Source organism: Pipistrellus kuhlii, unplaced genomic scaffold, assembly GCF_014108245.1.
Source record: "Pipistrellus kuhlii isolate mPipKuh1 unplaced genomic scaffold, mPipKuh1.p scaffold_m20_p_8, whole genome shotgun sequence".
NCBI lineage: Eukaryota > Metazoa > Chordata > Mammalia > Chiroptera > Vespertilionidae > Pipistrellus > Pipistrellus kuhlii.
Window position 1 is genome coordinate 70270478 of NW_023425584.1, and position 24649 is coordinate 70295126.

At 57.9% G+C, this 24649-nt stretch overlaps 1 protein-coding gene and 1 long non-coding RNA gene across 3 annotated transcripts; both read right to left on the bottom strand.

Annotated features, from left to right (window-relative positions):
* Positions 1-489: 489 nt before the first annotated feature.
* On the bottom strand, positions 490-23869 carry REXO1 (RNA exonuclease 1 homolog). 2 transcript variants are annotated; one of them, XM_045576313.1, is made up of 16 exons: positions 21901-23869; positions 9911-11670; positions 8564-8668; positions 7428-7638; positions 5652-5815; positions 5196-5327; positions 4982-5105; positions 4184-4297; positions 3919-4056; positions 3631-3744; positions 2952-3025; positions 2631-2741; positions 1992-2107; positions 1710-1848; positions 1452-1572; positions 490-1357 (listed from the first exon to the last, which is right to left on the bottom strand). In XM_045576313.1, exons 1-16 carry the CDS (start codon positions 22055-22057, stop codon positions 1269-1271), a joined length of 3669 nt encoding a protein of 1222 aa, XP_045432269.1. In that variant the 5' UTR covers positions 22058-23869; the 3' UTR covers positions 490-1268. The 2 variants fall into 2 exon arrangements, with proteins under 2 accessions (XP_045432269.1, XP_036280037.1); XM_036424144.2 differs by having other exon boundaries at positions 5652-5806; positions 21901-23868.
* LOC123651745 lies at positions 17909-19674 on the bottom strand. Its single transcript, XR_006740627.1, has 2 exons — positions 19349-19674; positions 17909-18490 (listed from the first exon to the last, which is right to left on the bottom strand). It is a non-coding gene; the product is annotated as an uncharacterized LOC123651745 (long non-coding RNA).
* Positions 23870-24649: the final 780 nt, after the last annotated feature.

Below are 24649 nucleotides of genomic sequence, written 5' to 3' on the forward strand. Positions count from 1 at the left end.
GCTGCCCTCCTGGCCTTCACCGAAAGCCAGGGGCCGGTGGCAGGGCCACCTGGCAGCCTTCTTCCCAGCACCTTTCTGCTCCCACATCAGGCCCTGGCATTCCCAGCATCTCTTGTGTCACAAGGCTTTTTCTGGCTTCACTTTTCACTTTGAATAAATTAAAAGCAGAATTTTGAACAGTCTGGCCTTCCCACCCCCACAAGACACAGGAGGGTAGATTCAGGGCACTGCGCACACGTTCCTGGGGATTGGCAATGGTGCCCCTCTCCATGCCGTTTCTGACATCCAGCCCTCACAGGACTTGCCTGGAAGCACGACAGGCCCCAATGATAGCCAGGAGGTTTCTCTGCTCGGGAAATACTTTACCCCCTGGGCAGGGGCAGCCGAGGAACCAGAGCTGGCTTTCCCGCCCCTCCACTGGGCAGGTCCTGGCCGTGGGGACAAGGGCCTCCACGGAGTCACACCTGGCGCCAGGAACACCACTGGACCCCACGGCAAGTAAAATTCATACAAACGTTTATTCTGTCCCTGCCTGGCGGCTGAGGCATTGGGGAGGGGCCGTGGGCCTGGAGGGCGGGACTCGGACGGGAAGTGTTCAGAGGCCGGAGCCCTGAGGGCTGGCTCAGTTCCTGGAGGTCGAGGAGTCCCGGTGGTTGAGGGGGACCAATTCCCACCCAGCCAGGCCCAGGCTGGGCGGCCTCTGGGGCCCTGGTGCCTGCGGCAGCACCAGCTGATTGCCCCCCCCCCCCCAGGAAGGAAAGCAGCACCAGGGTCTTGCTCCTCCAGGTGGGGGGAAGACAACTTTGCAAGTCATCAGGTTTAAATAAAAATAATAAAAATAACATACAAAATAAACAAAGACAACCCCTGTCCAAACAAGCCCATGACAAGACTACCTGGCCCACTGGACACTGCAGGTGAGGGGAGAGGACAGGTGGTCCGTCTACAGGGTCACTGCCAGGGATACCAGCAGGGCCCGACGGGTGGTCCGGCCTCCACTGTCAGCAGCAGCAGACCCCAGAAAAGAGCAATCTGGGGCGGACGCAGGGCAGGCACACGGGCTACCCAGGGCCTGGGCTCCTGGTGGGTCCGAGCTGGGTCTGGGTGCCATGTGGCTCCTCCTGTGCGCTCCACTTTGCATCTTGGTGATGGGGACAGGGTTAGCTCTCGAGATTTATTGCACTGTTTTGGAAGAGGCCTGGGGCTAGAGGATGTGCCAGGGGCAGTGGGAAGCAGGAGCAGGAGGGCGGGCGGAGGGCGGGCGGCAGTCACCGCTTGGTCTTGGCATCTTCTCGAATCTTCCAGATCACCAGGTGCATGCAGGCGCTGGCATCCTCGCTGGAGCTGTGCCCGTCCACTGTGGGGTGGGGGTGGGGGCAGGTCAGAATGAGCCAGCTGGGCCCCACGGAGCTCCCACCAACCCCCTCCAGCCCGCCCCGCCCGCCGCTCACCATTGTCCTGGATGATCTGTCTGAGGTAGTCGGCCATGAGATTCCGAAGGGAGCGCTTGTAGGGGAGGCCCAGGCGGTGCGGGAAGAGCACAGACGTGTCCACCACGGTGCTGTGGATGACCTGTGGACAGCAAGCTGTCAGGGGCTGCAGCGCCCAGGGCCCCGGAGGGCTGGGCTGCAAAGGATTCCACAGTGTCTGTCTGGTTCCTGACCCACAGCCCGCCCGCCCTCTGAGCGCAGAGCCTGGGGCCAGGATACCTTCAAGGCCAGCAGGTCACTCTCCAGGCTGTGTCCGATGAGGATGGTATCAGCATTGAACATACTCAGCAAGACGGCCTGGACATCCCGGAGCGAGATACTTGTGTCGGCAAGGTCAGCCTCAGTCACGCCTGAAAACCTGGGGCAGGAGGGGCAGGGACCTTAAGGTGGCTGGGAGGGCACCAGGGGTCCCCAACCTAGAAGCTGGGTTAAGGTCAGGGAGACTGGATCCTAGTGGGGTTACCCCCCTGGGACCCAAAGCCCTGGAGGGTCAAGCCATACCTTGTGTTGTAGTCCACAATCTCATTGTCCGGCTTGACGAAGGTGTCGTAAACAACCTGCATGTCAGTGTCCACCACGGTGACCCGTGTCAGCTCCAGGCCATACGTGGTATAGGACTGCAAGCAGAGGACACTGGTCAGACACGCCCCAAGCCCACCTTCATCCCCAGGCACCCGGCCAGACAGCCCAGCCCAGCGCTCACAACCCAGGCTTCCTGGTTCCTGAGCCTGCAGCAGAGGAGCCGGCCCCAGGCCAGAGGGCCTTCTGGGGCCTGTCTAGGGGTCAGAGCAGGTGTGAACCAGGAGCCTGTCTCAGAATCGGCATTGTATGCACGAATCTGCACATCTGAGTGCAGAGGGCTGTCCAGAGCGTGTGGTGCGCGCTGGGGTCAGGTAAGAGCATCTACTTGGTAACGGAGCAGATGCTGGTAAGGCTGTGAGTGAGCCTTCGAGTTCCAGACACAGCGTGACCCACAGGGAGGAGGACCTAATTATTGTTCACAGCTCTTCATCTGCTCCTTAATCTAAAATCTGCACTGGCCCAAAGCTTCAGGCAGAGATGACGGGACAGCAAGACCCCTGCACCCTTCTAAGGGCCATGAGTCCTTAGCAAGGGCCTGTGGTCAGCCAGACGACTCACCATTTCACAGTCAAGGGCATAGATTCCGGGGTGAGCATCTTCTGGAAGCTCCTTATCAAAGGTCTTCATGAACCCCTCAAGGTTTTCCTTGCGGCCGTCCTGCACGTGTTGCTAAGGGGAGGAATGAGAGTGGGAGGCTCAGGGTGGGAAGAAAAGCCAACGAGGCCGAGTTCTTGGGGCCAGGCCTGCGTGTGGACTGAACTTCCCTTTCCCAGGCAGACGAGCCAAAGCACGGAAGAGGGCAGAGGAAGGTAGCCTGCCCCACCGGGATGGGGTGGGGACTCCCGAAAGGAAGTGTCAGGCAGGGCCCGGCAGTCCTACCTTGGCAACCTGGCAGCCAGTGGAGCCGATGGCAGCTGAGCAGCACATGTACTGAGTCTCCCAGCCCCCAGCCACTGGAAGAGACGGAGGTCAGTGGCAGTGCCCACGCCTCCCGGAGGCAGTTGCCGACACCCGTTTGCCTGAGCTGCAGGGCTTCCCAGGAGAGCGGACCCCAGCCCGTGAGGCCAAGGGTTCCAGCCCTACTCCTGGGGCAGCAGGCTCTACGGGGGAGGATTTGGGGTAGGCACAGCCTCTCACCCCGCAGGGGCCCCTCCTCAGATTGGCAATGAGCACCCATGCGGTGTGGGTCCCCTGGGGCATGACTAAGGGAATGCTGGGCCCCGGAGAACCCTCCACGAGCCCCCAGAGGGGGGTCTGCAGGCAGCCTCAGACACTCCAGGCCCTTGCGGCCCTGCGGGTAAGAACCCAGTAACACTGGCCATTAAGTGAAACCAGCTGCGGGACAGGACAAACCTTTTGTTCCCAAACGCCCACGTATTTCTACAAGCGCCTATGTATCAAGAAAGGGCAAGGGGGCGACGAGGCTGTGGGAGGCCTTCTTTTATCTGTGCCTAAATGTGGCAGAAAGGCCTTTACATTACTCTTGTCATAAAGTACAAGAAGGAAACTGAAAGGGTTTGAGGCGGTCAGAAGGGCGGGCGCCGAGGCGGGACCTCACCTCGGTTCCGGCGGAGCCGCCCCCAATGGTAGTAACATTCTTCATCACGCACACAGCGGCCCGAAGGGGACACGAGGTACTCAGTGCCACAGCGGCAGCAGACCCTGCACGAGGCTGTGGGTGCAGAGAGGTGGACAGGAGGGAGGGAGGGAGGGAGGGAGGGGTCAGGCCAGCCCCCGTGGCCTGAACCTCTGCACTCGATCTTAGCCAAAAGGCCGAGAAGCGATGGCCATGCTTTTCCCTCTGCCCTGTGTGCCCGCCCAGAAGCAGTGGCAAGAGACAACTCACCGTCCTTGGGCAGCTTCTCCTCAGCGGTGAAGATGACCGCGCCCCCCGGCCGCTTGGGGTGCGGGAAGGGGTAGCCGTTCTCCTTGAGCTGGTCCTCGGTGAGCAGGTACTCTTTGAGGCGGTTGTACAGGGCGGCCCCTGCAGGTGACCGAGGACACAATCAGCCCACAGGAGGCTAGGGACAGCCAAGGGTGAGGCAGCGGGTGGAGGGAGGGTGGCGGTGGGGGCAGGCACGGGCCCCAGGCTCTGGAGGAGCCAGGTTTACCTTTCAGGTCCTCCACACGGGGGCTGCTCGCGCGGCTGAGTGAGAAGCTGGTCTTGGCCGCCAACTTGCCCCCCAGCACCGCCTCATGGGACACAACCCTCCGGCCACTTGTTTCTGGAAAGAGGTAGAGGAAGGGTAAACTAGGCTCGACTCCTGCATCCTTCCCAAGTGCTCCGCTGCTTCCTCTCCGTTTCCAGGACAGCTCCCTACCACCTAGAGAAAGAGAGGCCCGACCCCATGTACCCTGGGCCCAGCACCCACCCCCACATTAACTCAGGACCAGCAGGCCTTGTGCTGCCCGGAAGCCCCTCAGTTTTCCCTCCGGCTCCCCCTGGGTGGGGGCTTTCACCCTCCCAGGGAAAGACTTTAACAGGAGACATAATGGCCATTTCGAACAGGAGGTGTGGATGGGGGTGGGGAGGACAGCCGAGAACAGAGCAGGGAAGCACCCACTGATGGCTTAATGCGCCCTGGAGAGGCTTCGCGACGGCTCCCCGGGTTAATGCACAGCGCAGGCAGGCACAGAGCTTTGAAGAGGCAGCCCATTAGCAGGCGGGAGGCCTCGCTGGAGAGGACCCGCTTTCAGAGGAGCAGGGTGGTTAAGAGTGCGAAGAGGCTGTTCTGAGGGCGTGGGGCCAATGTCAGCTTAGAGGGAGCCTGACAGCGGGGGCCTGTTGTCTGAAAATCTTAGCGCTCCGAGCAGCAGAAAGGCCGCCGGGAGGGGCCCTACCACTGCAGGAGCCACGGGCCTGGACCTCCCAGATGCAGCACCTGAGCTGCCCACGCTGCCTAACTCACTGCTGAGGCCGGGCACGGTGCTGGGGACCAGGCCCCGCAGCTTCTTGAGGGTGTTCACCGCGACATTCAGGTAAATGTTCTTGCTGGGGCTTCGGTCGTAGGCCACCTTCTCCTCGTTCAGTGCCTGGAACACGACACCACTCAGTCCCGGACACCCCGACAGAGGGCCCAGCCCTTCCGCCCAGGACCTGGCCTGCACCCCCAGGTCACCCACCTTCTCTATGGCTTCCTGGTTGGAGGAGCAGAACTTGAGACACTCCTCAATGAACAGGTTGAGGTATCGTTGGCGGATGACGGTGGGAACTTTGCCCCCAAACTCTTTTGGGATAATAGGCTTCTTTAAACTCTGGAGGGAACATGGGCACAGTGAGCGTGGCACGCTTCTTGGAACCCCCTCCACACAGAGCAGAGCCTGCTGGAATCTGGGCCTTAGTGACCACAGGGGTCATCACGGTCTGGCGGATGCCAAGAGACGACCACACCAGTGTTGACAAGAGGGGGAGGGCTCACGGCAACTTTGTCTTCTCTCTCTTCTCAATGTTTCTGTGAACCAAAACTACTCTAAAAAGTGAGAGGCTGTGAATTAAAGAGAACACAAGGGAACAGGAAGACTGTGATGCTGGGTGCATCATGAGTGGGTGCCCTGGCTTCTGCGGGGAGAGGCAGTTACCTGTAAAGACGGGCTGTGTGCCACGCGCTTGGGGGTAACGGTGCTGGTGGTCTTGGATGCCATGCCTGACAGCGTGCGCGTCTTTAGGAGCTGGCTGCCCAGCTCGAGCCCATTAGGGGGCTGGCTGCTGCTGGCCGGGAGGGTCCTCTTGGTACCTGTGGAGGCTGGTGTGGGACAGGAGATGTGAGTGCAGGAAGACAGCGCACCCATCACCGAGCTGCAGAGCACTAGGCAGCTGCGATCATTCAGCATCAGCAGGATGTGCATCTCAGAGCACAGGGGGAAGAGCAAGGGATGGGAACAGGGGTTATGGAAGGACATCAGGTTCTATCTGTTTTTGGGCAAGTCCATCGAGAAGGGGGACACAAAAATGGGGCTGTGAAGACTGGCAGGGTGTTCCGGTGAGTGGCTGGGGGCATGGGGAGCCTCTGCCACATGTTCCGGCCCCTGACTCCAAAGCATTGACGTCTGAAAGAGGAAAGGCCTGGTTCCTGGACTGAGGACCAGAGGCTCTGGGACACCCCAGCCTGGTCATTGTGACCCAGCCGGCCTGTCTGCTGCTGCCTCTGTGTTCTCCTCTCCCTTTGATGAGGTCACAAACCAGACATCTCCCGCCCCAGGTCGGGCAGTGAGGCCAGGGAAGGTGCATCCCTGAGTGTATGGGCAAGGGGACCTCTGACCAGCTCTGAGCCTGGGCTCAGCCCTGATAAAGGAACAAGAGCAGATGAGGAGACCAAGGCACTGAATGGAGGCCCAGGTCCCTGGCTCCGGGGAATCCTACGCCAAGGTTGGCCTTATAGGCCACGTGGGGAAAGGAAGGAACATGCATTTAGCTTTTAGGCTCATGTAAATGTAGAATTTTCTGCAGTGCAAGTGCGTACCCCTAGGTGCGTCTCCCAAAACTCTAGGAAAACCCTCTAGGCTCAGCAGAGCCAGGTAGTGTCTAGGAATGCTGGCTGCCACAGTGGTGACTATGGATGGCTGAGTGCAAGTTTATGAAATTGTGCACACCTCAGAGTGCAATCTCTGTTCCCTAACACCTGTCACTGTCAAGTTCTAATTCAGGCGCTCTGGGGAGGAGGGATCAGAATCTGGGCATACCAGGGAAAACCAGGTACCTGCAGGACCACCGCCTGGAACCTGACTGCCCACTCAGCTGGCTACCCAAGGGGGTCTTTAAACCAGCACACATAAACACCCCACTGAGTGTGCGGCCCACTTTCAGACAGGGCCCAGTGGAGACGAGTGCCCCTCAGAGAAGAACAAGGAACAAACACAGCACCCAGCCCTCCCCCGGATCAGCTGGCTCCGTTCAGTTAGGGCCCGAGACCTTGGATTACATCCCCAGGCCAGCTCCCTCTTCCTAGCACCACTGTCTGGAGCCCAGTGCCCACATTCAGACCAGCCCCCACAGGCCTCCACTGCCCCAGAAACATGGGGGAGGCAGGGACACAAAGACCAGGCAAGGACAGAATGGGAGGCCCACAGGATGACCTCTGGGTCAGGGGCTTTGGAGGAAGGCGGGAGGCCAGTGCTGAGGAGGCTTGGGTCTGGAAGACAGACACCCCTCAGACTCTCCATAGCCAACCCCCCAATGCCAGGAGAGGCCCAGAGCCACTGGGCACTGCGCCAGGCCTGCCCAGCCTCCTGCTAACAGACAGGAGACTTTCTCCCATTTTATAGACAAGCACACTGAGGCCAGGCCAGACGCTACTCAAGGCCACCACTGCAGGTGCACTGGGAGCCTCGCCTCCCGAGGCCCTGCCCTGGACTCACCTGCAGCCAGGCAGGGGTTGGGGACGTGGGCAATCCTCCTCTTCTCTCCGGGAACTGAGATGTGGACGGAGGTCGGCTTCTCGGCCGGCGGCTGGGCAGCCTGGAGCCAGCTGGCTGACTCCCTCTGAGCCTGCTGAGCTCGCCGGTAACATACTTCCTGGGCAGTGGGGACCCGGGTGGGGGGGGCCGGGCCTCTCCTCACGGGCTCTGCCTGGATGACGAGAAATTCCAGAGCCCAGCTGTACGTGAGGGGCACCCAGAGCAGTCCGCCAGGGGCAACAGGCTGACGGCAGGGCCACTGGCAGGGAGGCAGGGGCTCCAGGGTAGGGGCTAGGCAAGGTGCACCCAACTCCACCTTCAGAGCTCGCAGATGCCCCGGAGGAAGCCAGCTCCACACTGTGGCTCTTTGGGCTGGAACACACATTGCTCCACTTCTGGGTGCCAGCATGGTCCCGTTCTCCTGGTCTCTGGTGTCCAAGAGCCTAGGCTGTGCCCTCCCCCCTGAATCTAGGCACTGGCAGTGGAAATCCCTGCCTCTGATAAGACTGGCACACTGAGCCAATCTTACTTGACTGATCTTCTCTGGACTAGCTTTCAGAATCCCAGGGCTCCTGGGATCAGATTAACACACTGATCCAATCCCACTTAATCAGATCTTCTCTGGACTGGCTTCTAGAATCCCAGGGCTCCCTCAGGACTGAATCAACAGGAGGGAGCTCCGAGTCCAGAGCGTGGGGCCCATCCTCTGCTCAGCCCTCCCTGTGCCAGGTCACTGAGTGCCCTACAGTGACCTGACAACCACTCCTGTCTCTGGGCCAAGGGGAGGAAGCCAAGGCTCAGAGAGGTTTGGCCACTTGCCCAAGATCACACAGCGCAATTCGGAGCAAGACAAGGACCAGGCACTGTGACCCTGTGGGAGGGCTCACCTGCATCTCTCTCCCCCTGCTCTGGACCCTGCTCCCCACAGCATGGAGCACAACTCCGATTGGAGGTGGGTTCCAGGCACTTCTCTGCCAGAACACAGGGAGTGTTGAACTGCGTCTGCCAGAGAAACCCATTGACCTTGTTCTGCAGACAGGAGAGCCTTTCGCTGGAGTCCTGCCAGCCGCCACCCAGAACCCAGTGCAGACCCTTACCTCCTTGCCTTGCTTGGTGAGATGAGAGATCCTCCTCTTCTGCCCAGGGAACAGAGTGGTCAGACCCAATTGTTCCTTGTCCTCCACCTTCTCTTCTTTGGGGGGCTGGAATACATGTCCATCACTCAATAAGGTTCTCTCCCTGGCCTCACTACCCACAGCTACAGTCAGCCTGGGAGTCAGGGTGTGATTCCCAGGCTAACACAGGGAGCAGGGTGGGAAGGGTGGGTCCTCACCCAGCCCCACCTTACAGCTCAGGAAACAGACTCAGTGCCTCCCGGCCAAGGACCCTGGCTGCCAGCCCAGTCCTCAGCAAACTTCCCGTGCCTCACGGGGGATGAGGTCTGCAGATATGCCCAGCAGACCAACTGCTTCCTGCTCCCCTCCCTCCTCCTCCCATCTGCCTGCTGACCCTGCCCAGGACAGGCTTCAGAAACCAAGGGGATGAAATCAGACGGCAACGGCTCAACGGGCTGTGAACAGGTCAGTGCTAAGGGAACAAGGAGCCGGAGGCCAGACCCTGAGGCCCGACACAGAAGCTGAAGGATTCTATGCAGGGGCTGATCCTATCCTGCTGTTTCGCCCGGCCGAATGGCTCAGTGGTTGAACAATGATCTATGAACCTGGAGGTCACAGTTTGACTCCCAGTCAGGGCATATGCTCGGATTGTGGGCTCAATCCCCAGTGTGGGGTGTGCAGAAGCCAGCCGATCAATGATTCTCTCTTATCACTAATGTTTCTATCTCTCTTCCCTCCTCTCTGAAATCAATGAAAACTATTTTTTAATAAATAAATAAATAAAATAAATAAAGCAAGCTCCCTCTGGTGGCTGACATGGGAACAAGGGATGAGGAGACCCAAACAGATTGGGGCTGGCAAAGGTTTGGGAGGGAGGGGAGAGAGAAGAGGGGAGAGGAAGAGAGGAGATAAGGATGAGAAGAGGTCAGGGAAAAGGGAGTCAGGGTAGAGGGGAGGAGAGAGAAAGTAGTGAAAGAAGAGAGAGGGACTGTAGGAAGAGGGGCTGGAAGGAGGAGGAAAGGGGCCAGGGAAGGGAGAAAGAAACTGGGAAGAGGGAAGAGGGGGTTGGCAGTGCCTGATACCCCACTGCCGGATGCTCTTAGATGCTGTCACAGAAGCCCCATCGGGTAAGCCAGGACTCTGCCAGAGGGCCATACGTCAGTGTTCTCTTTCTAGACGGGGATCAGGGGGACAGCCAGCAGCCACGAGGGTTCCTGAATTTTGGACGAGTTAAGAAGCCATCTCCACCTCTGCACTGAGACTCCAGTCACAGGGAGACTCTGAGGACAGAGTGCCAGCAGCCTTCCTGAGCCCGGCCCAGACCCTCACCTGCCGGGCCTTCCGGCCCCTGTCCTCCGTCTTGACACAGGTGGATTCGTTGAAAATGCGCAGGCACTCCTCCATGGGGTCAGAGTCAAAGTCAACCTCCTTCTCCAGGGCAGAGTAGTCCACATCTTTGCCTGCCCCCAAGGAGGACGAGGAGGAGGAGGACGAGGATGTGGAGGAGGATGACAAGAGGGAGGCTGGGCGAGGCGAGGGGTGAGGGGAGGCCTTGAGGCGCTTGCGTGGCCCCCGCGTGGCTGAGAGGTCCAGGCTAGAGTCCGAGTCCGAGTCCGAGCTGGAGCTGAGGCTGGAGAGGGCAGAGGGACCCAGTGCAGGCGCCGTGGGCCCTGGGTCCTCATCCTCACTCTCGTCCCCAAAGAGGTCTGCATGGCTCAGGGTCCGCCTCTGCAGCTTGGGGGCCTGGGAGGTGCCCTCGTCCAGCGAGTGGGCCTTCCGCTCCACCAGCTTCCCAGAAGGGCTTTTCCCACCCATCCTGCCTGGCAGCTGGGAGGCATCCCCGCCAGTGGGGCTGGGGCTTGGCTGCAGCCGAAGCTGGTCGGTCCGGCCTTTCCCTGAGCTGACCACCGAGGTGGCCAGAGATGGCTTTTTCTTGGTCCCTTGAGGCCTCTCTGCCCTGCGCTGGGAGGTGCTGGCCTGTGAGACCTTCTTGTCCACACAAGGCTTCACAGCTGGCCTCTTGTGCTCTCTGTCCTTACTCCTGTCTGTTCTCCGGACACCATCCTTAGGGCTAGGGGCCGGTGGCACCCCACTTTTCCTCTTCTTGGATCTTCCCTTCTTGTGGCTGCTGCCCTCTTTCGAGCTCCTGGCTGGGGAGGAGCCAGGCTTGGCCGGGCATGCCCCATCAGGGTCCTTGGGAGGCTGCCCAAGGTCCCCCACGTCATACTGCACAGCTATCTCTTTGGTCTCCCGAAGGCCGCCCTCCTCGGGCTCCTGGCCCTCCCTGGAGCCTGGCTTGCCAGGACCCTTGCTCTCGGCTCCCGCCTTCGCCCTCAGGGGGTTGGCAGTGGCTGGCCTGTCCCCCGGAGCTGCAGTAGTGTCATCATCTGAGTCAGAGAACCTGGCATCGCAGCCGCCAAAGGGGTCGCAGGGCTTCTTGGGCGCGGGTGTGTAGGGCTCGCTGTTGGCACGGGAGCCCCGGGGTCGCTTAGGGGCCCGGTGATCCTTGGAGCCGGCCCTGCTGAGCAGCCGAGCGGAGAAGTTGGACAGTGGGTCATACTCCAGGTCAGTGGACGGCTTGGAGTTATCCACTACATACTTGCTGCTGGAGACTGGGCGGCTGTACCTTCTGGGCTGGCTCACAGCCTTGGGGATGTACTCCAGAGCACCACTGCCCCCTCCGCCACGGCCCTGCGCTGGGTCCAGGGAAGCCAGCAAGTACTTGCTGCCCAGCTCAGTAGGAGCGGTCAGTGGGGTGGGCTGGTAGCTAGCATTGGGGCTTAACAGGCTTTGGCCACCAGGGTTGTAATCAAAGGACAGTGGGAAGGCATCCTCATCCAAGCTGGTGGCAGGGCCGTGGGGTGCCAGGGCTGGGACCTCAGCAGAGACGTGCTCTCGGGCTGTCTCCAGGAGCTCCTGGTACCGCCGCTGCTCTATCTCCACCTCAGAGCGCACGGCCTCGATGGCCTGGTTGACCAGCTCCAGCTCCAGGATGTCTGAGTGGGGCTCGTCCCCTCTGCCCAGGACGCCATTCTCCCTCTCTGCCGGGAGCTTGGGCAGCTCAGGGTTGTACGGGTCATAACCAAGCCCTGAAACAGGAAGAGGGAGGAAACAGTTGTGAGGGAGGCAGCAACCAGCCACTGCCTTGACCCAGGTAACTGGCCTTCCAGAACCTAGCAAGGGCCAGGTCCCAGCAGGCCTCTGTGCCCTCCATCCTTACTCCTGTCTGTTTTCCAAACACCATCCTTGGGGCCAAGGTCCCACATCATACTGCACAGCTCTCTCCTTGGAGGGCAGAGGGGCCCAGTCCAGAGCGCCCCTCCATCCAGGCCCTACCGTGCAGAGGCTGATAAGTGGGGGGAGCGGTATAGAACCCTGGCCCCAGAGACCGCTTTTTAACCTTTTAACCTTAGTTTTGGCTCTGGGACAAAAACTGGAAGGGGTGCAGACTTGACAGAGAAGATCCAGAAGCCAGGCGAGATGGTGATGAGATTCCTACACAGTAGCTACCCCCACACTGCTTCCTGCATCCGGGAGTTGGAAGAATGATGAAGGGGCCTGACATCCAGGTAGGTCGTAAGGCACGAAGACACTTGCAGGGTGGGATGGGAGTGGGTTCAGAGCTCCCTGACTCAGGGCTGAGGGTGGGAGGGGAGCAAAAACCAACAGGGTCTGAGGCATGCAAGACTCTCCCGCACGTCCCCCTGCAGGGCTGTGCCTGCACAGTGAGAAGACGGAAACCGCCACTAAGGAGCACTGTGACAAAGGACACCCACACACTTTCAATGGCAAACAAGAGGCAGAAGGCGATCAACGGGGTGATCCCAAGGGTGTAAAAAGGAAGAAGTACACGCTAGAGTTCAGCATGACCCCACGGCCAACAGTGTTGGCACAAACCTCAGGACTCACTCATCGACGGAGGTACAGACATCTTCAATGAAATAGGAGCAAATACAGCGCATTTCAAGAAAGGGGTAACGTACATATTCAAATATACCAATCTTCCATAAATATTCCAGAGTTGAAAGTGTTCCTCACTAGGAATTCTATCAGATACAATTCGCAAGCATCGCTAAAGAAAAAGCCAATGGAGTTGGTGTCCTGTGGTTGGAGAAAGACAACTGATTCTCCCAGAGCCAGCCCTGCCCAGACCTGGACTTAGATTGTGCGGCCGAGTGTGGACCGCCATAGCAGCCCCAGGAAACGCACGTAACCTCATTCAGGGAGAAGCCCATGTGGCTGGCTGCCCACAGGTGGCAAGCTTTGCAGGGGACAGTGGCTGGGCCTGGGCTGCCTTTGGGGAGGGGATGAGGGCGGAATTCGTTGTAGATGTGTAGTCTGGCCTTTGATTTGTGTTCTATTTTTGGAATTATATTCAAAAAGGTGAAAGGAGCCATGTACCTATGCTTCAGATGACGGAGGACATGCCAGGTTTGGGGGTGGGAGGTGGGAGGTGGGAGGGAAAAGGACACAGGACTAGATGCCAGTGACAGAACAAGTTCCAAAGTCCCAGGGCTCTCCGTGGGGGGAGTTCACAGGAGATTCACTTAGCACCTCCTTATCACAGTGAACGCTGGGGTGTAGGGATTTGGGGTTAAGACTCATAATCCTGCCCTGGCTGGTTTGGCTCAGTGGATAAAGCATCAGCCTGTGGATTGAAGGGTCACGGGTTCGATTCCAGTCAAGGGCATGAGTACGATTCCAGTCAAGGGCTCAATCCCCAATGGTGGGCGTGTAGGAGGCAGCCAATCAATGGTTCTCTCTTATCATTGATGTTTCTATATCTTTCTTCCTCTCCTTTCCTCTATGAAAAAAAAAAATGTATATTTAAAAAGAAAGAAGAAAAAGACAACCTTCTACTTCCAGTGAGGGCCAAGGTAAAGGGACCATCCTGAGGAAAGGCTAGAGCCCCCAGGAGTGGGATTAAAGCTGCCCTCCCAGCCACCCTAAACCCGGGATGGGTCCCTAAGCACCAATGGCAGACCCACCCCAGCCCAGCACCAACCGCATAAACAGACTGCAGCCAATGTACCCTTCCTTCCCCACGTCCTGGCGGCCGGCAGAGTGGAGGAGCCCAGGCCAAGGCCACCAGCCAAGAGCTGGGGTCACTTACTGGGCATTTCCACAGAGGGATCTGTCAGGTTGTGCTCGTCTCTGGGAGGGTCTCCAGCTCAGGTCACCTCGCTCCCTAACTTCCCTCCTTGTGGGGAATGGAAGCAAGAGCCCACGGAATGGGAAGTCCTTCCCTCCCAGGACAGGTTGGCAGCACCAATGGAGGGGGTCAGGACCCAAACAAAACCATTCCACAAAGGGTTCTCCCAGGTCAGGCCAGAATGCAGAGCCTGGGGATTTTCAGCCACTTTGGATTTCCCCCAAGGAACCTATGCTTTGGAAGCCAGGCAGAGGAGGCACTGTGCCTGGGAGCAGGGGAGAAGGATGGGGACCCTACAAAGTTCCTCAGACCATCTGGTCTCACTGGCTCAGCTGGACCCAAGGCAGAGCTCTGGCTTTCTCAATGGGAGCCTCTACTGGCATGTTTCCTAAGGGCCATTACACCTGCTCCACCCCCTCCTGTTTCCAGGAAGCCCATGAACTTGCTCGCAGGGTAGGAAGGGTAGCGCACTGGGCGGTCTGAGCACTCACTTTGAGGGGATGCAGCTCCAGGCCCAAAGCCGGGCATTAGAGCCAGGTAGAAGCTGCCTCCCTGCTCCACCCACTGCACCGAAGAGCAAAAGAAACCACCCAAGGCAAGCTTGGGTCAAGGCCCTGATCCTGCCCTTCCCCAGAAGGGCCTCGGTTTCCCCACCGGTACCACAGGCTACTGTAACCAGCCTGAAGAACTCTATAGACAGGTCTGGGAGCTTCCAGCACACAGGCCAAGGGTTTGGCTGTAGCCCTGAGGCCAGAGTCAGCCCCCGAGGCAGGCACCTCCCCCAAGCTGCCCCTAGTATCTGAGAGCCGGTGAGGAATAAAATACCGAAGGTACTTGTTCAGGACATCTAGTCCCCTGCCCCACCTGCCTTGGGGGCTAGAGGAAGCCAGGTCCCTCAGGGCACCTGTCAGAACTGGAGAAGCTCCCAAGAAAATGTTTGCCAGCTGCCTGATGCTCTGGGGGCCCTCTCAGCCCACTGGTGGGGGCAGTCAGAAGGCAACTCAGGCCGAAACCGGTTTGGCTCAGTGGATAGTGTCGGCCTGTGAACTGAAAGGTGCAGGTTCAATTCCGGTCAAGGGCATGTACCTTGGTTGCGGGCACATCCCCAGGAGGGGGTGTGCAGGAGGCAGCTGGTCGATGTGTCTAACTCTCTCTCTCTCCCTTCCTCTCTGTAAAAAATCAATAAAACATTTTTTTTAATTCAATACATGTAGTCATTCTTTTTTTTTTTAATATATATTTTATTGATTTTGGACAGAGAGTTAGAAATATCGATGAGAGAGTGTCATCGATCAGCTGCCTCTTGCACACCCCCTACTGGGGATATGCCCGCAACCAAGGTACATGCCCTTGACTGGAATCGAACCCAGCTCCCTTCAGTCCCCAAGCCAACGCTCTATCCTAGGGGTGTCGAACTCAATCAGAGAAGGGGCCAAAATCTAAAATCCAGCCTAAATCGCGGGCCGAATGGTTTACTGAACAGTCATAAACTGTCATTGTGATGGAAACGCAGCGGAGTGCAGTGATGACAGCACGGTGTGGGCCACATTGCAAGGCCTGGCGGGACGGATTTGGCCCGCGGGCCTTGTGTTTGACACATGTGCTCTATCCATTCAGCCAAACCGGTTTCGGCAACATTTTTTTTTTTAAAGAAAGCAACTCAACAGGTGACCTTGAGGTTGGGAAGGGCCATAGGCACCTTGGAAGAGGTCCTCCAATTATTGGGAATTAATTTGGTTGGAAGGCAAAATCTCTCCTTTGAGGGTTCACATCAGTAAGCATGCCTCTAGTAAACAAGATTAATTGGGCTGTTTTTCAGAAAAGGGAGCAATCTGGGAATAACTAGAAGGGAAAAAAAAAAAAAAAAGGAAAAAAAAGCCTAGCTGAAGGAATTACACTCTGAGAAGTCAGACCCCCAGACCTGGTTCCTGCCCCCTACTCCAGGGCGAGGGAGGGGCTGGCTGCTCCCTAGCTCCTGGAACACCCAGAGGTGAAGAGCCTGCCTGTGGTCACTTGAGAGATGTCCCTTGGGAAGGCCCCTCACTGGGTCAGGGAGAGAGAAAGACGGGGAGCCCGTGCCCCACAGCTCACCTTCCCCTGGTCACTTGTGTTGGGCTCTGTGCACCCAGCACCACACCCCATAGCATCTGGCCCAGGTGAAGGAGAGAGCGTGTGGCTGCCCTCCTGGATCCAGCACCAGGGTGGCTCCCTTAGCGACCTTGACCCCCTCGGACTCTGGTCCTGTTTCTGGGACAGGCACCTAGCATGGCAGAGATCAGGCCTCTTCCCCCTCTTCTGGGGCCATGGGACACTGGATGGGAGATGGACAGGCCGGGGCATGGGGAAGGTAGGGGAAGGTGGAGGGGGGGGTCGCGGGGAGGCGGGTAGAACACCGCTGATCACTGAACCCTGACAGGTTGACGTACAAACAAGTCAGGTACAGGCCTTTCCCAGTCCTGGCGGGCACCCCCTACCCCTCTAGATCTTTCCTCCGCACAAAAACGCTTCCCCGCTCCGGACCTATTCCCCCTTCTGCTCCTCCCTGCTCCCACCACACCGTCCATTCCAGAAAACACAGGCACCCTTCCCTAGCTGCTGCCCGGAATCAATGACAAGACACTGAGTGGACTCCACTCGGGGAGATGTGAGCCCACTGTCTCTGGAAGCCCAGCCAGCACCCACCCTCCTCTCCCTAGTCTGCAAGGACTGAAGGTAAGTGCGGGACTGCACAGCGGTTCCCCCAGCTTCAAACCTGATAAGATGTCAGCAGGGACTCCTCCAACCCAGGTGGCAGTCACAGCCTGTTGATCTGCCCTCCCACCGTCAGCGGAAGTACTGGGGACACCAGGAGATACAGTCCCTGCCGCACAGGGGATAAGCGGAGACACAGGACTAGTCCTGGTGAAACTAGACCCTCCTTGAATGGCAGAGGCCTTGAGGTGGAGCCAGAAGACTCAGGACATTCAAGGCTGCAGTGGCAGAATAGGTGCAGGGGGGGCCAAGGGCTCAGGGTCAGAGTACCCCACACTTGGGGCTTTTCTGGAAAGTGGAATCTGGCAGACAGTACCCCCGAAGGCCATGCCCACTGGAGGGCCCCCCAGTTCCTTAGAGGGCTGGCCGCCACTCCTTCCCCACAATCCCAGTCTCTCTACTCCTGGACCCCTACTCCTGGACAATGGGCCACTCCAATGGACAGGCCAGGAGCCTGAAGCCTAGGGGTGACTCACACATTCTGAACCGGAGGCGAGGCCCCCATACTGCCCACTGTACCCTGGGAGGGAACAAGGAGGCCACCGGGGATATGCTCCCAGATATACATGGGGGACATCCAAGACATGCCCCTGCTGAGGCTGGCTGCATCTAGAAGAGCAGGTCTGGGGTCCTTCTCCCCATTTGGCAGGGACCACATACCTGCCTCTGGGGCTGGTAACACTGGGAGAGTTGGGACACTGGTTAGAGGCCCAGACCCTGGACAGCCTCAACTAGCACCCCTCAGCTCTAGGGAAATAGTGCAAAGCCAGGGCCTCAAAGCAGCTGGCACCACACTGCCAGCTCCAGAGGAAGGAAAGGAGGGCCCCGGCCAAGCCTGGGACCAACACAAAACCCATCTGTTTCCCCAGAGCCACCCTGGCACCAGCCATTACACTGGCGGCCGGACCACCCTGCTCCCCAAATCTGGATCCGGGTCCAGGCTGCTAAGCCCCAGATCCTAACGACAAGCTATGCTTCAAAATATGCAAACTACATGACAGCATAAAAACTCAAGGAAAGAACCAGACGGGTGGGCCGAAGGGCAGGCAGGCACCCTGGGGGAAAGGCATCCCTTTCTCCTTCCGTGTCCGTCCTCACAGTCCGTGACAGCACGAATCACTTCAGTGAGCCCAATAAAGAAAGCTTCAAAATAGAGTGCTTTTTGGGGAAAACATGGGACACATGGTTCTTTCCAATGGGTGATTCTGGGGTCCCCTCCTCTACTGTGCAGGCTCCCAGGAGCGCCCGCCCCAACAGTGACCTAGCAACTCCAAGCACCTTCACATTCTGAGTGAAGACAGGGGAAGGCACATCCTAGTCGGGGGAGACGGAGGCTGCACTCCCATAGGCAGTCACAGGACGTGGGGCCAAGACGAGGCGGGTGCCAGCTGCATCCCCTAAGAAAGAGAGTCCACACACAGGGGTTACACATGAGCACAGTGGCTTTTATTACTTGACTCTGCAGGCAGGTGCTGGGGAGGGGGACAGGGCTGGCTCCTGAAACAGAGCCCACACCGCTACTGTGAAGGCCTCTTGGGCTACGCTCCCACAGGGTACACCAGCCTCTCCAGACAAGCAACTGTGATATGTGACTGCCAAGTAGGTGGGACAGAACTGGCCTCTAGGACACGGAGGGACTAGTATCACCAGGATGTGCCTGGAGTGAATGGGGTCCAGGGCCCTCCGGACCCCCCCTCCCATCAGCTTCCAGGTCTGCCTCCTCTACCCAGCAGCTCAACACACTGACCCCCTGACCAGTACAAATGTCTGCAAAGGTCTGTGGGATGAATAACTGAATGGAATACCAGCCAAGAGCCACAGGCCCCTCAGTGCCTGTAACATGTCCATTCCTGAGGACACAGGTCTCTGTGGTGATCAGAAGAAAGTCCCTTCAGGACAGACAGTTACCAGCAGCCACACAGCAAAATTAACTGGCTCTGAGTCCCCCCATAGCCCTGTCTTTGGGGCGGAGTGGCTGGACCGTGGTGGCACTCCCAGGGCGTGTGCTAGAAAAGGACAAGTTACAAGTCAGTGCATCAGTGGGGACCCCTGCCAGGACTGTCAGGGACGGTAGTGGTGCTGGGGGATCCTGGTACCTCCAAACCAGAGCATAAGAGCATCCAGGTCCTCCAGTGTGCTGTTTCCTTGCCTAGAATCCTGGATTGCTGCCTGCCTCCCAACCTGCTTCCAATACCAGGTAATACTCCTACTCATCCTTCAAGGCCCAGCTCAGTAACCACATGCACAGGGACACATGCCCGACTTCCCTACAATCCCACGTGCCAAGTGCTCTCCTGGATCCCAGCCCACATCTGTTATGCTGGACACGCCTCCTTTGTTTCCAGAGCGTGGGTTCCCAGATACTGCTGAATTCACACAGACCTGGAGGAGCCCTTTGGGGGGTCCCAGGGCCAGCTCCTGATCTTACAGATGACCTGCACGTGTGGCTCCAGGGCACGGCCAAGCTTGCAAAACGACCAAGTCCCACCCTTCAGCTTCCCATCCTATTCTCCTTCAGCAACCAAAGCAGCAAGCAGGAAAGCACTTCCCCTATGAATGCTTCTCCGCCTTCAATCCTGCCTTCTACCCGAGGCTCTGCTGACAGGCACTCCCCAGAGCTGTCCCCAGGAAACCTAGTGCCCCGAAGCCACAGGACCAATCTCCCCCCCACTGCCTGCAGGGACTCCCGAGGACCTGGCCATCACAGAGGAGGAAGGTGGCCGGGAAACACCTCCGTGAGTCAGTCAGTCTGCCCAGACTGGCCTCTCCGTTCCCACGTTTCATTTCTGTCTGTGTTCCATTCTCTGTCGTAAATCAGACCACACCAGCCAGGCTCCACCTGCTGCTCAAAGAATAACACCCACCACTCAGGTTAAAAAACATCTGATGGAAATTATTTTGTCAAGGGGATTCTGAGGTAGGGTGGGGGTGAAGAAAGACCAAAAAGCAGGAGAAAGGGTTTCTGCAGCAGCTCAGGAGTATCAGACAGAGAGGATGCGGCACTGCTTTTTGTTGAGATCTAGTTTGCAAAAAAGATGACTGAGGCAAATAACACTAAGCCCCTTCCCTGTCTGGCTTTTTGCACAATAGAAAGTGAAGCCAAAATGCCTTCACTTGCCGAAACCAGTTTGGCTCAGTGGATAGAGCATCAGCCTGCGGACTGAAGGGTCCCAGGTTCGATTCTGGTCAAGGGCATGTACCTTGGTTGGAGGCACATCCCCGGTAGGAGGTGTGCAGGAGGCAGCTGATTGATGATTCTCTCATCGATGTTTCCAACTCTCTATCCCTCTCTGTAAAATATCAATAAAATATATATTTTTAAAATGTCTTCACTTGGGTGCCACACCCAAGCCCCTCAACAGCGTGGTCCCCCGAACCCATCCAGGGTTCTTGAGCTCCCATGCCTTTAGCCTCTGGGCCTACGGAGCTAAAGGAGGTGGTGCTTTTCAGGGTCTGCCATCCCCATAGGCCTTGGCCAGCTCCCCCATCACATTCCCAAAATATACAACAGGTCAGTGCTAGGACACTGATCACATTGGTACCACCTGTGTGTGTAGGGAAAGGGGCCATCCTGGGCACTGTGGGGTGATGGGAGCATCCTTGGCCCCCACCCACTCGATGCTAGAAACACCCAGTCATGACAATCACAGATGTGCCCAGACATTGCCCAGTGTCCCCTTGGCGGAGGCGGAGAGGGAAGTGACTCGTTCAGGTACTGCACAGGTAGCATGCACACACTGCATGACACATCCATGTCTCCCCTAGTGCAGCCACCTTCCCTGGCCCCTCCATAGATCCCACCTACTCACCACCCACTTCTGGCAAGCCTGGGCCCAGAGCCCTCTGCTCTCCGGACCACTAAGCAAAGAATCCCAAAATATGCACACCTGGATCAGGCAAGAGGCAGGTCTTTACAGATCCTAGGCCATCTGGAGGGACCACCTCAGGAAATAGAACCCAACTTAATCAGTGTGGCAGGATCACAACTTTGGTAAAAAGACACAATGCCTTTTGTTTTTAAGGCTGGGAGGAAGAAGAGCAAGCTGGCGGGTTTGGGAGGGGGGGATTGGGGCAACATACAAAACACCTGTCTTGATTTTTTTGTACTCTCCAATGTTACTTAAATGAACATTACTCGCCGAAACCGGTTTGGCTCAGTGGATAGAGCGTCGGTCTGCGGAATGAAGGGTCCCAGGTTTGATTCTGGTCAAGGGCATGTACCTTGGTTGTGGGCACATCTCCAGTAGGGGGTATGCAAGAGGCAGCTGGTCAGTGTTTCTAACTCTCTATCCCTCTCTCTTCCTCTCTGTAAAAAATCAATAAAATATATATTTTTTAAAAAACTGATTGAATGGAAGGGCCTGTGTGAGGATGAACCAGTGACACGGGTGGTGTGAGAAGTGAACTCAGAACTGGTGACAAGTACAAAAAGGACTGCTTTGACAGCCCGCAGCACCTTCACTTCTACTCCCATCTTTGCAGAAACATCAGGAACAATAGAAGCACCCACCCTGTGCAGCAGAGAAGGCTCCTCCTCTGGGAGGCCTCCAGCTTCAATCCCAGGCACCTGGTGGCCCCAGCTCCCTGGGGGGCTGGAGCCACACGTGGGCGCACAGCTTCCAGGGAGGAACTCAGAGATAAAAGTGGCCTCGGCAAGAAAAGAAATAACCTATGGCCAGAGGTTATTAATGTCTCTGCTCACATCTCACACCTCCTGACCTACACGAAGCCCTGCCAGATCCCTCGCAGCTCTCACCAAACTCTGCCATGACATTGACAATCGCCATGATATCTAAAGAGAAGCAAGTCCATTAACATTCTCTGCTCACCCCAAAGCAGGTCATTCCTTGGAAGCCTGTGTCTCCCCCTCTCCCCCACCCACCCCTCTCCAGGTCTTGTCAAGTTGGTTTTGACTTATTCCCTGTAGTTTCGTCTGACAACGCGGCTTTACACAGAGTAGGTGCTCTTAATGAGGACGCAGCCGGGGAATCTGTACGGAAATAAACAAGGACTGCCACAACACGAGGTCCAGGGAAGCGGTGGGGCTGGTCCCCCCTCCCCAGGAGCTCAGACGCTCATTAGGGCAGGAATCCAGGGCCCGCCAACCAGTGTCAGCTCGCTCGCTTCCCGAGCCCCCCACCCCCCCGTTATCTCACTCCACCCTCGCGACACCCCTAGGAGGACATGTTCTCCCATTGTTTACATTTTATACTGGGTGTAAACAGAGGCTTACAAAGGTCCCACTACTTGTACCGGGCCCCGAGGAGGGTGGTCCCGGTCCTGGCTGGAGGAACGTTGCCCGCAAGTGTGGGGAGGGGGGCTGGGCTGCAACTGGGGGGCCGGGGGAGCACCTGCGGTGGAGTTCAGGTCCGGGCCCGGAAGCCTGGCCCGCGGCGGACGAGCGGGCGGGCATTACCTGCTGCGGGGGGCGCCGCTCCGCCGCCGCCGGGCGCGCCCGGGCCCCGGGCCCCGCGGTGCCGGAAGTGGCAGTAGGGCCGCCGGCAAGGACCCCCGGGCGCCCCAGACCAAAAGGGACAGTCGATGGCCCGGAAGAAGCCGGTGGAGCGTAGCATGGTCCGTCCCGTGGGGAGGCCCCAGCCCGGAGCCGCCCTCGTCCCCGGGACCCTCACTGGCGTCGCGGTCGCCTCCGCCCGCGCTTCACAGACCCCGACGCCGCCATCTTGCTCCGAGGCCCCCAGAGGCCCTCGGACGCTGCCGTAAAGTTCCGGGGGAAGCGGCTGTCCACAGCGTGCCCGATCAGAAACTCCTGACCTCGCGGAATCGAGGCGGGTCGTAAGCCCCTGGGTCGAGACAAGCAGGCGTGAGAGATGGGGTGGAGGGTGCAGACTGTTCTGCCTGAGGGCTCCGGGAGCCTCGCCGGCGCCGCCACCCGGTCTTCAGTGGCGGCTGTAGCGCCATCTTGAGCCCAAGGTCCCTTCGGCGTCTGAGCTGTCCACGGCGCGCCTGACGAGAAAAGCCCCCCCAAGGCCCGCCTATGGCTCACTTGCGTTTAATTTGCGTCATTAGCATGTCCTTTTAAAGCGCCCTCTGCTGGAAAAAATGAATCCTGCACTTAGCAACCCCAGTGCTTCAGTTACTCCATGCTCACTCACCTCCGCCCTGGTATACAGTTGGTTCGCAGTAGTGCTTAATTTCTCCCACCTGTATTCACGTCAGCAATCTAATCCCCAGGCCCAGAGGAGTCCTGTTTTCACTCATTAATTTTTCCACCAAATACTGAGCACCTGCTCTACGCCAGCTGCTATAGATGCTATGCTGAACCATATTTTGTTTAGCCGTTAATCCGATGATGGACATTTGGGTTGTTTCCACCTTTGTCTATTGGGAAGTGTGCTGCTGTGAACACAGAGGTAGGTATATTTGATTATCATTTTGTTTCAGTACTAGTGTTTTAAACGATGTAAACTTGTTGCCATGTTTAGAACTTGGAGAGATGTCACATAAAAACTGCAATCCCCACCCTCTCTATGAACCGTTGGCTTCCCTGGGCCCACCAGATGGCAATTGCCAAGCAGCCCCTGTGAACAGGGTAGGGAGATCTGTGCAGGTCCCCTCTCTCCCAGCCCACCTCTCCTTACTCCAGCTAACTGGCATTGAGGGCATTTGAGCTTGAGACCCCTTACCCAGGGGTCTCTCACACCTCTCCACCAACAACAGAAGGGTTGATGTAGTCCTGACAATGCTAGTGAGGGGAAGTAAGTGCTCACACTCATCAATGCTCCACTCATCCTCAAGGGCCTTGGCCATTCATTCCACAAACGTTTACCAAGTATCTGCTCCACACCAGCCAGACACAGTGCTAGAAAATCGGTGAACAAAGCAGAGACCCCCTACCCTGATGGAGGAAGACAGACACAGGACATTTAGGAAATAAGTGAGATAGCGTGATTCACGGCAGGAAGTGCTGGATTGGGGGAAGAACAGGGCAGGGCTTGGGAAAGAAGTGATCTGCATAGTCCTATGGGGAAAGTGGGATTTGAGCAGTCCTGAGGAAGGTAGAGTAGCCAAGCAGACATCTAGGGCAAGAGCATTCCAAGTGGAGAGCACAGCACATGCAAAGGCCCTGGGACAGGTCTGTGCCTGGCATGTTGGAGGGAAAGTGTGGAGGAAGCCTGTATGGCTGAAGCACAGTGAGCAAGGAGGAAAGAGAGGAGGTGAGAGCAGAGAGGGAAGGGGGGTGCGATGGGGCAGGACCTTTTGGGCCTCGGGGAGAACTTGGGCTTTCATCCTGAGGAATGAGAGAACCCTGGAGAGCTGTGGACAGAGGAGGGGTGGTGCCTCAGATGTTCACACGTGCTGGCTGCTGTGGGAGAACTGTCAGGATATGGGCAAAGGCAGGACCTGTCTCAGGCGCTCACTTGCGCCCTCTGGTGGAGACCATGAGGAAGGGCTGGTGTAGCTAAGCAGCTCCAGGTGGACCATGATGGAGGTCAGGGGGTGCCGTTGGCACACAGGGGAACCTGAGCAGGGCGGGGCAGTGGCTGCGTGCCAATGGAGGGTCCAGAAGGCAGGAGGGGACGTCTAGCTGTCTCCAGCGCATGTGGGAGTGTGCACGGGAGACTGAGGAAGGGCTTGTGCCCACGGAGCCTTTCGAGGAACTCTGCCACAAAGCGACAGGGAAGCCTGCCAGAGGGGACAGGGGTCCAGGGAGTGATGTCGGAGGTCTTTCTGCACAGAATCCGATGGAAGGAGAACACGGGTGGAACAAGATGGAGGGGGTGCAAGGAGGAGGCTATCCTCGAATCAAGGTGAGAGCCGATGCTCAGAACAGGAGCGACTCTGGCAGCCACAAGGACAAGACCCCAAGGAAAGCTGGGTGGGAGCCCAGTGCCATGGAGCCCTCCCCCCACCTACACCCCCGAAGGGTCTGCACCCACAGCCCTCCCTCAGGACTCTGGAGACTGCCTGAATCTGGGGTGCCTTTTTCCGAGGAGGGGGTTCAAAGTTCACACCAGCTTCTCAATGCTCCAAGGCATGGTAGTCTCCCTCCCTATGCCCCCCATCCCCACCTTCCTCCCAATGGGGAGCATACAGTAAGCACACAATGTAGGAGCTGCCGGGTGCCACAGGAGCCCTGAGAGCGGGGCTCTCCCGGCCCCGCCCCCGTGCTGTCAGGGCGCCTCGGTAGCCGGGTAACGGGGCGG

Excerpts from the sequence above, each read along its gene's own strand:
- REXO1 (XM_045576313.1), bottom strand. The coding sequence starts at position 22,057 with ATGCTACGCTCCACCGGCTTCTTCCGGGCCATCGACTGTCCCTTTTGG. Across the intron at positions 5,816-7,427 it reads CAACCCCTGCCTGGCTGCAG|CCTCCACAGGTACCAAGAGG; the intron begins GTGAGTCCAGGG and ends GTCCCACACCAG. Across the intron at positions 4,057-4,183 it reads CCGTGTGGAGGACCTGAAAG|GGGCCGCCCTGTACAACCGC; the intron begins GTAAACCTGGCT and ends GGTCACCTGCAG.